Source organism: Trachymyrmex septentrionalis, unplaced genomic scaffold, assembly GCF_001594115.1.
Source record: "Trachymyrmex septentrionalis isolate Tsep2-gDNA-1 unplaced genomic scaffold, Tsep1.0 scaffold207, whole genome shotgun sequence".
Taxonomy (NCBI): Eukaryota; Metazoa; Arthropoda; class Insecta; order Hymenoptera; family Formicidae; genus Trachymyrmex; species Trachymyrmex septentrionalis.
Genome location: NW_017305255.1, coordinates 20,891 through 32,104, shown reverse-complemented (window position 1 = coordinate 32,104; position 11,214 = coordinate 20,891). Strand labels below are relative to the sequence as shown.

At 27.8% G+C, this 11,214-nt stretch overlaps 1 protein-coding gene across 2 annotated transcripts in view; it reads left to right on the top strand.

The window, feature by feature from the left end:
- The first annotated feature begins 1,895 nt into the window (after positions 1-1,895).
- The window catches only part of LOC108747955 (purine nucleoside phosphorylase-like), an 11,977-nt gene continuing 2,658 nt past the window's right edge, over positions 1,896-11,214 (top strand). Inside the window, exons 1-5 of one of the 2 annotated variants that reach the window (XM_018485858.1) lie at positions 1,896-2,113; positions 8,167-8,261; positions 9,555-9,733; positions 9,904-10,079; positions 10,346-10,536. In XM_018485858.1, the coding sequence (XP_018341360.1) occupies positions 2,013-2,113; positions 8,167-8,261; positions 9,555-9,733; positions 9,904-10,079; positions 10,346-10,536 (742 nt within the window). In that variant the 5' untranslated portion in view covers positions 1,896-2,012. Of the gene's footprint in view, positions 2,114-8,166; positions 8,262-9,524; positions 9,734-9,903; positions 10,080-10,345; positions 10,537-11,214 lie in introns of both variants that reach the window. The other variant, XM_018485857.1, reaches the window with a different exon arrangement.

The window sequence follows — 11,214 nt, the reverse complement described above, 5'->3', positions numbered from 1 at the left end:
ATATAAAAAAGATATATATATATACTCGTATATATATATATATATATATATATATATATATATAACAGGTATTACCCTAACATAATTTACATTTATTTCTGTCGTGTCACTTTCTTATCTTATCTATACAATGCAGCATTATACTTAATAATTTTATGCTCTAATTAGATATATGCAAAATTTTTTCGCTTTTAATACCTCAATAGAGAGTCGATTTATGTAGGAAGACATTCTGGAAACTCTGCTCTGAATTATTACATGATAAAGAAAATATTTATTTTTATGAGTTTGGTCGAGCGAGATGACTTTAGATTAAGGTATAATATGGATTACGATATTGGTGAAGATAGTAACAATTTATTTGGAAAATAATTTCAAAAATTTAATTAAATAAGAACCGATTTACAATTTTATATGCTTTTCTAATTGATTTTGTTAGTAACTAACATTTATTGGGAAAATTTTAATCACCTGTCAAAAATTTTTGCCGATAAAAAAAATTCAAATTTGTTTACGATTACGTAACAAAAAAAAAGAAAACTAGATTTTTCCTCTAATAAATAGAGATTTGGATTTAAGGCAATTAATTATATAGTAATATTGAACAATGTAAAATTTAATTTTATTTGCTAATAAAATACAAAAAAAAGAGCTAATGAGAGTTTTGGCGCGATAGCCAGTGCGTATAGATAATTCAAAATTATGAGGTAATATCAATTTATTTAGTATGTATTCAGCTCCTTTTCGAGCCATTTTCAGTACAGTAAATACATTTCCTTATAGTTAAAATGGAGGAACAGCTCTCTAATAACATAATTTTATTTAATTTAATTTACTATAAATTTACTAAAGATATGAATAGACGGACATATCCTTGGGAGCATGCGTCATTGTTTGAAAGCAGAGCAGTTATTTAACAATATCTCGAGAATATTATGTACTTTTATTTGTTTGTTGCTTATTCATGCTTAATATTCTCTGGATTCTTCAAGAATCAGTAATCAAATTAAATGTTTGACGGTCGAAAGAAAATTACGAATCATGTTTTACCTACTCTTTATTCTATTTGCTTTGGATTTTAATAAAGAAGGATTTTTGTAAAATCTTTTATGATATAGAAATTGAAAGAAGAAATGAAATAAAGATAGTAAATATGTTAATTTAGAAATAAATTGAAAAATATATATAACTAAATTAAAAATATTTATTTTAATTCTGCAATTCACTTTTGAGTTTATCTATCAATATCTACTAAATTCTTATTCAATTAAAAAATTAATTAATTATTATTTTCAATATTATAAATTGCAAATAAATTAAAATTTTTAAATCTATAATTATAAACTTATTATATAATTACTAATATTATAATATTAGTATAATATTATAATATATTTGTACTATAATTATAATAATAGATTGATATTTTATTTTTAGCTAGATGGATATTTTAATGTAGATCTTTATTTCTATTTATGTTTTTATTTCTTTAAGTATTATTTGATAATAATTTAAAAAATACCCCCAAGCGCGTGTTTATATATTCATCGAGATAAACTTGATCAGTTTGTTCGTCAACTGAAATATTATTCTGATATTGTGCCGCGCTAGATTTCGCGCTTCGTCGACGTCAACGTCGTTGTCGAAACAAATAACAATAATTGGACCACTTGTTCTGTAACGGGTTATCATCATATACTCCTCCCTACTCTTGTCCTCGTACTGCGCAAGCACCCGCGTGCGCCACAGATGGTACGTTCGCCGATTGGTCGATGCGCTTGTGCGTGTCCAAGATCATTGGCAGACTTATTCGCGCTCACATTTTTTTTTGACTCGCATTTGAACTCCTCTATAAAATAGACTCACGAAAGTCACGCGAAGCACTTGTCGTGAGCGCGCGATATATGTATATGTGGATTGATCGATTAGTTGTTAATTTGTTTCTTTATTTTTATCAATTGTCATTTTTCGATTGTAAGTGATCCTTACTCTAGTTTGTTATTTGATTGAAAATGCCGTTTGCGGAAACCGTCAATGGTCACGACAACTTCCCGGCTGTCAAACGGCTGACTAACGATGTACTGCAAACAAACGTAAAGGATGCACAACATACGTAAGTTACATTCAAATTATTTCTTATGAAATTTTTAATACATATCTTAGACATTAAAATTCACAAGATATTTTAAAAGATATTTTAAAAACAGCCAGAGATGTTTTGTAGAAACTTTATATCAAAAGTCTTTAATGTACATACGTATATATGTATATTCTAGTATCTTTTCAATTTGGATAACATTTAATCTTGAATATCTTTGTAACTAATTTGCAAATTAAAAGCTTATTGAGTTTCTTTGAAATTAACTAGATAATAAGTAAATTCCTTTTTAAATTTTTTACATTTACTTTAATGCTGAGCATTTCAGCATGAAATAGTAAAAGAATTTGTAAGCTAAAATGTATAAACGATATTTACTATTGCTGGCTACCAAATCAATATTGCAAATTAGTGAGTCAATTCTACTTCTCAGCGCAAATCGAATGAACGAAGTATTCCGGGCGCGCTCGCGTGCTCACTATAATTCGATGTAATTTCGCTCTGAAACTGGTACAAAACGACGCGGTTACTACCTGCTAAACTACCGACAAGCTCAAATAGTAGCAGATTTAAGTTAAATGCATAGGCTTCAGGGGTATTACAAATCATCGGAATACACGTATGCGAAACGCGCGTAAATATACATGGTGCTCAGGAAAAAGTTGTAAGCCATTTCATGGTTTTTATCTATAGATTAAACAATGTTATAGAAAAAACATAAAATGTTGTTCGAGAAACAAAAAGATGCAAATATAGAAGTACTGAAAATTATGTAAAAGTTTTACACATAATATGCATACTATAACAATCAACACTCGAATGTTTTAATTTATAATAAGATATGTAAATATTCTTTACTTATTCTAAGGTCTAATAAAAGATTTTTAAAGATTGATGTTTAATGCTGATTAAAAAACTGGATAAAATTAAAAAATAAAAAACAGGATGTATAAGTATTAGTATTTAAATCAAAAAGTTTTTCAATCTATTATATAAGATTTATTTTTCATTGTATTTGCACGTATACCCTTGTTCAAGGAGAAAATTAGATACGGATAATTAATTCATTTACCTTGAACAACTATTATAGATATTGATCGCGAATGACACATTATAGTTCGATTATTCTTTTTTCTGTTGATACATTAACAGTTATTTGCAGTGAGTCAGGTATCGGAAAAATTTCCTCTGCAAACCACACAATTTTTGCATTTTTAATAATATTGTTCCATGTAGTATAGATACGTTTGCACACACACACACATAGAGTGGAATTAAAGAGACAAATTCTAAGTGAGTCATACTATACATGCAACGAATAATAGTAAATGTGATAATAATGTTATAAATAAAAGATTAACAACAAAAAGAAGCAGTAAAAAAGAATAAAATAGAGTACAGTTTTTGCCTTATAATGTTTAAGGATAGACACAAAGAAGAAGCTGAAGAACGTTCTTTAACTTTTAAAAATCGAATATCTTTTTTTATAATAAAACAACACATTTTTACAAGCATAAATAATTTAATGTGTACTTGGTAGGTATAGTTATATTAAATATATTTTTTTTATGTGCTCTTTTCTCTTTTGATATTTTAGTTACATCGTGTATGCTAAATTCACGCAAAATCCATCTATCGTGTACGCGCGTACCCAAATGCACATGCAAAATTTCAATGAATTCAAGTGAACGAGAGCGCACATATAATAACAACTCGAATATAATAATTTAAACTTGCGGCCATTTGACTATTTTAATACGTTTTTACATTCGTAATTTCAAAATACGATATATTACGAAAATTTTGGGGATTTAAGGTAAAAAATCAAGTCTTAAAGCGTTCAACTATTCAAATGTAAAAAAAAAATGTAAAAATTTTAAAGAATTTAACAATTTTATGCGAGCTTAATTTAACAATTCATAAATCAAGAGATATTCAAAAGATTCAAATCTCTCTTTGAGAAAAACTGTGAAACTGTGTATAAAGTAATTTGAAATAAGAATGGCAAAGCACGATATAGCTTGCACGTATATTTTTCTATTAATATTTAATATTTTATTATAATTACTGCAGTAGAAGGCAATAACCTGAGTAGAAATTGAATCATGGTGCGATTAAGGCCCCTAGCATTATCTTTAATCTTAATATATCAGGAGTGTAACGCAATATTCCGATAGTAACCTGATAAGGCCAAAAGATCACGTTCTTATCACAGAATCTATTCGGGCCCCTATTCAGGTCCTATCAGGAATTTTGGTTATATCTGACATTTCTTGTCAGGCGCGTCTAGTCATTTCCTGTTCAGGCGCCAATAAGAATCATATAGGAAAAATTCTTATCAGGTATACCTATTGTTTGTTCAGGTCCTGAGGTTGAAATATGCGATTAAGATATGCGCTGTGCGTCATTTTTTCTTAGTCCATATATTCATCTACCTATATATTTTCACACACACACGCACACATAACACACAACATGTTTTCCAAATATATTACAATTATATTAAAATTATATTAATTTCAATTTTAATTTTAATGTTTTAACTAATAAAACAGTAGGTTAAAATTTTCTATTTAGTTACACAGGATTTGTAGTAAACATTTCAATTTTTGCATAAGCTTCCTAAAGTTATTTTAAATTAATTAAACTTGAAAATCTTTATTTACGGCACTTATTATTACATTACGTTATATACGATTAAATGCATATTTGCATCGAAATAAATAAAATTCGTCAGCTTAGGGTCATAATTACGCATGTTTGTGTATACTGTTACATTTACTCTATTAATTCATAGATTACAACTGATTTGATTATTTCATAGATTAAATATTATTGATTCTTATTGCACGAGAGAACTTGTTTCTGAATTTGTTAAGCTCGTTATTTTATTTAGAATTGTATCCAGAAAAAAATCAGGTCTTTCTGTTCGATACTTCTTTTTAAGGAATAATTAATGTATAATATAAATGGATAAGTATAAATGAATTCAAATGTATATAAATGAATATAAATTTTATTTTAATTTAAAATATTTGTTATAATCTATGCAGTATTTATATAACAAGTTGAGAAACAAGTTTAATTTAACCTTGATGTGAGATCAGGATCAATATCAATTGATCTATGAAAATTAATAAAGTGAATGGAACAGTATTCATGAACATGTATGCATAATTAGTGTGCCCTGAGCACACTAATTTTATTTAATGTGTGTTTAATCGTTTATAGCTTTGTGTCAAAATTATATTTACATATAAAGATTTTCAAGTCTAATTAATTTCCGAGATACGCATTTAAAATAATTGATTTTGGCAGGGTTGGGTAAGTTAACTTCTTTTTTAAACTAAGTTAAGTTACAGTGAAACAACTTTGAAAATTTGAAAATTTGACATAGTTAAGATACAAATTAATTTATAATGAAATTAATTAAATTAAAAGTTAATAAAAAAATTAATTAAGTTAATAAAAAAAGTAATTAAAAAGTTGAAAGTTAAATTTATTTTTTTATACTTTTTTATATTTTACAATTCCACGGTTTCAGTCTTACAAATAACGGAAATGACAAATATATATGTACTTTATTTGGGAAATATTCTATATTTTATTTATATGTTTTGTTCATATATATTGTTTACAGACTGTTATATATACTGTTTAAATATTTTATTCACTTATATTTATTAAATGTAAGTAATAAAGCCATTTCGAAATTTTTGTCGGACATCTTTTCTCGCAAGTTATCGAAAATGAGTCCTCCTGCACTGAACAGCCGGTCAACGTAAGTCCACATAAGCCGAAGATGGTATTGTGTTATGTTTTATATATATAATAAATTTCAACCTATCAAAAACTAGATACATTAAAATATACAGTTTCTGACAGATTAAAATCTAGGAGTCGATTGTAAGAGTCTAAATTGGAACTAAGATAAGTTAAAATTAATTAACTTTTTAACTTAACTTTTATCTTTTTAACTTAGTACTACTTAACCCTTTTTGGATTTTGGAAAACTTATTTGAAAATTGACAATAAAATATTTATTACAAATCTTGTACAACTCAATAAGAAATTTTGACGATTTCATTAATAATATTGTATATTTGCATTATTACAACTTTAACATGTGTGTTGTGTATGTGTGTGTGTGTGTGCGAGCGCGCGCGCGCGCGTGTGTGTGTGTGTGAACTAAGAAGATATAATAACGCGCGTTATCTACACTATAATTATGATAAAATATTAGACGAAAAACCCCTATTATGAGATACCGAGTTTATTTTGGGCAAATGCTAGAAATCTATGGTCAGAATTTAAAATAGTAGATCATTTTGAAGGGAATTTAATGTTTTAAGATAATGTTATGTAAAATTTAATTCAAACTTTATTTTTTTTATAAATTAAAAAATGTAAAAAGTGAGCAAATCGCAAAGTCAAAAAATTGTACTCCTAATATAAGATGTTCCGAGAAATCGATAATAAAACGCAAAGTACATCAGTATTGCAATTAAAACATTTTATTTAATGTTTCTAAAATACAATTAAACAATCAGTACAAAATGAGTATGCGATGCATTGTACCTAGCTAATTCGTCTTTAGGTAGTTGGAAACAATCATTACAGAAACAGGCACTCGATATTTATTTCGATTGTCCTTTTTATTATTGTACAATAGCTTTTATACTTTAGCAACCATTTTCACTATGACATAAAAGCATAGGTTATTTCATATTAGAAGTAGCCTGGATATCTCATATTACGATTTCCACGTCTTACGATTTTACGATCATCAAACTTCTGTAATTAAGCAACATATCACGTATTTTTCTATTAGTATGGTCTTATTCTATCACCACATGAAGAATTTATTGCCAAATATTTACTTATTAAATAATAAACAAGAAGATTTAAAAGCTTATCTCAATAAAATTTGAAGACATTCAAATTCTAAATTTTTTTTTGTAACGACTACAGGCATAATCTAATAATAAATTTTCTACTAAATAATTTTCAATTCAAGAACAATAAATTCATGGAACCAATAGATAACGTTTATTAGTTTAGAGGAAATGCCGTTATCTCATATTAGGCGCGTATCTCATAATAGAGGGCATTCCTCTATATAAACTCGTTGTATGAAGTGTAATCGTGCTATATTCAACTTTTAAAACTACTGTATGAATTATCCATGATGGTGATTGGTCTCCATAGTTGTCATTATCGTAAAGCCTAGAAACGCAATTACATGCAATTATGATGGGACGTTTAATACAGCTGCGTGATCGTGTAAGCTAAAGCAACGAGTACGAGGAGTGCTTAATCAGTACCAATCTATTGAATAGTACACTTTAATATGTCTCTGTAATATCAGTGCAGAGAGAAGGCGACTGGCCATGTTCGATCGCGGGAGAGTTACTTCGCAATTCTATTATCTCCCAGCTTGTCTATACTGATTGATTTATAATAAGAGCAAAGATCAAAAGTTGAATAAGACTGAATATTAGAAAGTTAACGAAATTACGATTGTATGTATACATTTCATTTATAATTTTGTCGATTGTATAGAAATAATAACAAAGATGGAATAATTCAAAATCGAGCGAATATCTATGTTAAACATTTTTGTGTTCATATTTATTGCAGAGTTATTATTTTTTACAACTTGGAAAATTTGAAGTTTTGAAAGAATTTGAATTTTCGAAATTAACTCCTACTTTCAAAGTTTAAAGTGCCTTTGAAGCTTCGAAACGTGGACAAATATATTTAAATTTTTTGAATGCAATATATATTCCTAAATATATTTGTATATTTTTTATGAAAATATATTTGTTACTGTTAGCTATATTAAATTATAATAATAATTGTATAGTTTTGATTCTTCGAAGCTTGTAATATTGAAATTAAATAAGATTGAAGTGTCGAAATTTTTAAGTTTCAAAGGTTTGAAACTTCGAAACTTACAATTAGATCGAAAATTTTAATGTCAATGCTTTCAAATTCAAATTGAAGCTTTTAAAGCAAATCATTAAACCTAATATTTATTATATTAAATATATTATTGTATCTTTCAGGTACACCTTCGAAATATTACAGGAATCAGCACAATATTTATTGAATCGCATCAAGATTAGACCGAAAATAGGAATTATATGCGGTTCGGGAATGGGTTAGTAGTTAATAGTATTACATGTGTACATTTTTTTTTGTATTTTACTTATATGTATGTATACACGATTCGTTTATAATTGTATATTGTTAAATAATATTTATTTATTATTGACATAAGTCAATTAATTAATCATTGCAAAATCAATTATTGCATAACGTCAATATGTAACAAGATTTTTTGTGGATTCAAGTATTTGAAAATTTATGAATCTTAGATATTTATTTTAAATTTAATTGACTCGCCCACGCTTGTCTTGTATTATAATAGTAACGATATGAGATATAATAAAATATATAATTTTGGTAAGACTTTGATTAAAACTTGACATTATTTAAGAATTTTTATAAAAATCACAAGAATATAATGCAATATTCTAAATTTATATATAATTTTTTTGATAATATGCTTATACGAAGCTAATTTATTCAGGGTTTGTGCTTATAGATTGTAGTTAAAAAGATAAATTTTTTGTGATATAAAATCATGATAAACGATTTTGAAATGTAGTGTCTTTGACATTTGTGCATGTTATTATTTGCACAATATCTTTTGAATACTACTACAAAATTAACAATATCTGCCTAATTATGATTCCACGCTTATGCTTAATATACGAGTATATGTATTGTATACTTCTACTATTACGTCTTAATTTCACGATAAAATATTTCAAATATCGCTTAGCATTAAATTGCATATGCCATCTGACACGCTAAAATCACAGCTGATTTTGATCCTTACATTTGTGACCTAATAACTTTTAATTATTAAGAATGCAAATCGCAATCAAAGTATGAATAGCCATATTTGATTATGCAAACTGTTGCTCGCGTGCGTCATAATATAAAGTTATTATAAAGAGTTTGAAATTTTTTACAAACAAATTAATTTACTTTTTTTTCAAGAATAATTATGGTTTCAAAAAAAAAGGGAATAATTCACAAGATAGGTATATTAGAAGATCTTGATAGATTTTTTGAATATCAGAGTAACACAATATTACTTATCGCTTGTTCTGTTCTTTGAGTAATTTAAAAAGAACAGAAATAATTTTTCTCAAATTTTTCTGATAACGTCTAATAATAATTCTTCTATACAATAAGGTTCTCGAAAACATGTAATTGAAGACAAAATTATAATAAGATGAGATTAACAACGTTTATGTGAGTGTGTGTATGTTGCTTCAAACAATGCTAAATGGCTTTGCGGGAATTCCGGGTGACGGTTTATCCTATCATAGCTTTGTTTATTCCTAAACAGGATCATATGAGCAAAACGAGTTGTGTCCAGGTTCGATCGCGGAATCCCTCGTGGACAAGCAATGCTTCCCCTATGAAGAAATCCCACATTTTCCGATATCTACGGTAAAAGGACATACTGGTCAGATGGTCTTTGGTTATCTTCAAGGTGTACCAGTCATGTGCATGCAAGGCAGATTTCATTATTACGAAGGTTATCCACTTTGGAAGGTATAATTGGCTTCAGTAATTGCAATACACGGTCCGGTCTCGGGAGTCTAATCGTAGTGATTGACTTGACACCCGAGATACTACTACCGTGTCTTCTGATTTTATTCTAGCTAAAACAAATGTAAAACATATTTATTGAGATGTATGATGATAAAGGTAGTTATTTCTAGTGTGCCATGCCAGTAAGAGTGATGAAGCTGGTGGGTGTGACACATTTAATTGCTACGAACGCGGCCGGCGGTCTAAATCCCACCTACAAAGTAGGTGATATTATGATAGTAAAGGATCATGTGAATATGATGGGTTTTGCCGGCAACAATCCGCTTCAAGGACCAAATGATGATAGGTGGGATTTGTACTCTATGCGAATTTCTTTGCTAATATACGTATACGATATACAATATTATATTTAAGTTAATATAATATTTTACCTACAATGAATAGGGAAAATGTATTACTTCTTCTTTTTTGAGAAAGAAAAATAAATAAAATAAACATCTGAAATATTTATTTGGTGTATAAAAATCAAGCATTTTAATTTATTCAATTATTATTTATTATTTATTATTTCAAGTCTTTTGTTTTTAGTACATTTGTTTCTTCATTTCTCAGGTTTGGGCCTCGATTTCCACCTATGAATAAAGCTTATAACGCCACGCTGATGGAGATCGGTAGACAAGTAGCTGAAGAGATGGGTATTGGCGATATTGTACATAAGGGGGTTTACACGTGTTTGGGTGGACCTAATTTCGAGACAGTGGCAGAGTTGAAGATGTTACGAATGATCGGTGTCGACGCGGTTGGTACGTCATTTAATATTTTTTAATTAATCGAGCCAACCGTATCAAACGTACATTATTTGCTTGTAATGTTTATCCCACACATCACTGATATTTTTAATCTTTTTATTCCCATATTATTTAACACAGCAAAAATATTTGTTTGTTATTTTGTACATATTAAATGACAAGCAATTTATAAAAATGTTTTGACTTTTTGAAAATGTTTAAGGACTTTTTTATGTTTATTTTTATTACAACTATGTGTAACAATTTGTGTCTCAATGTATTATAAATATTAAAAGCTGTTTTTTTCTTTTTGGTAAATCTGTCTAGAATATTTCCAGGAAGTTATAGTTTTAACAAATTTCTATTTATAACCTTTATTATTATCGGACTGTAATAGCAACAGCTAAAAGATCTTTTTACCGAGAAGTGTTAAAATCAGGGTTGGCAGTAACGCATTACTTGTAATGCCGTAACTTTGTTGAGCATTGCTATAATAACGACTTGATAATGACATTGTGAATTTTTTATGACGGTAATGTCGGAGTTAGAAAAATCAATCGTTACTTGTGTGGGTTGAAAAAGTAATTTGTTATTGAAAAAATAACTCCTTTTTTCATTAATTAATTTGTAACGCGTTACTTTTTTATTTGCGTTACTTGTAATGAGTAACGTTATTTGTTACTTTTAACTTAA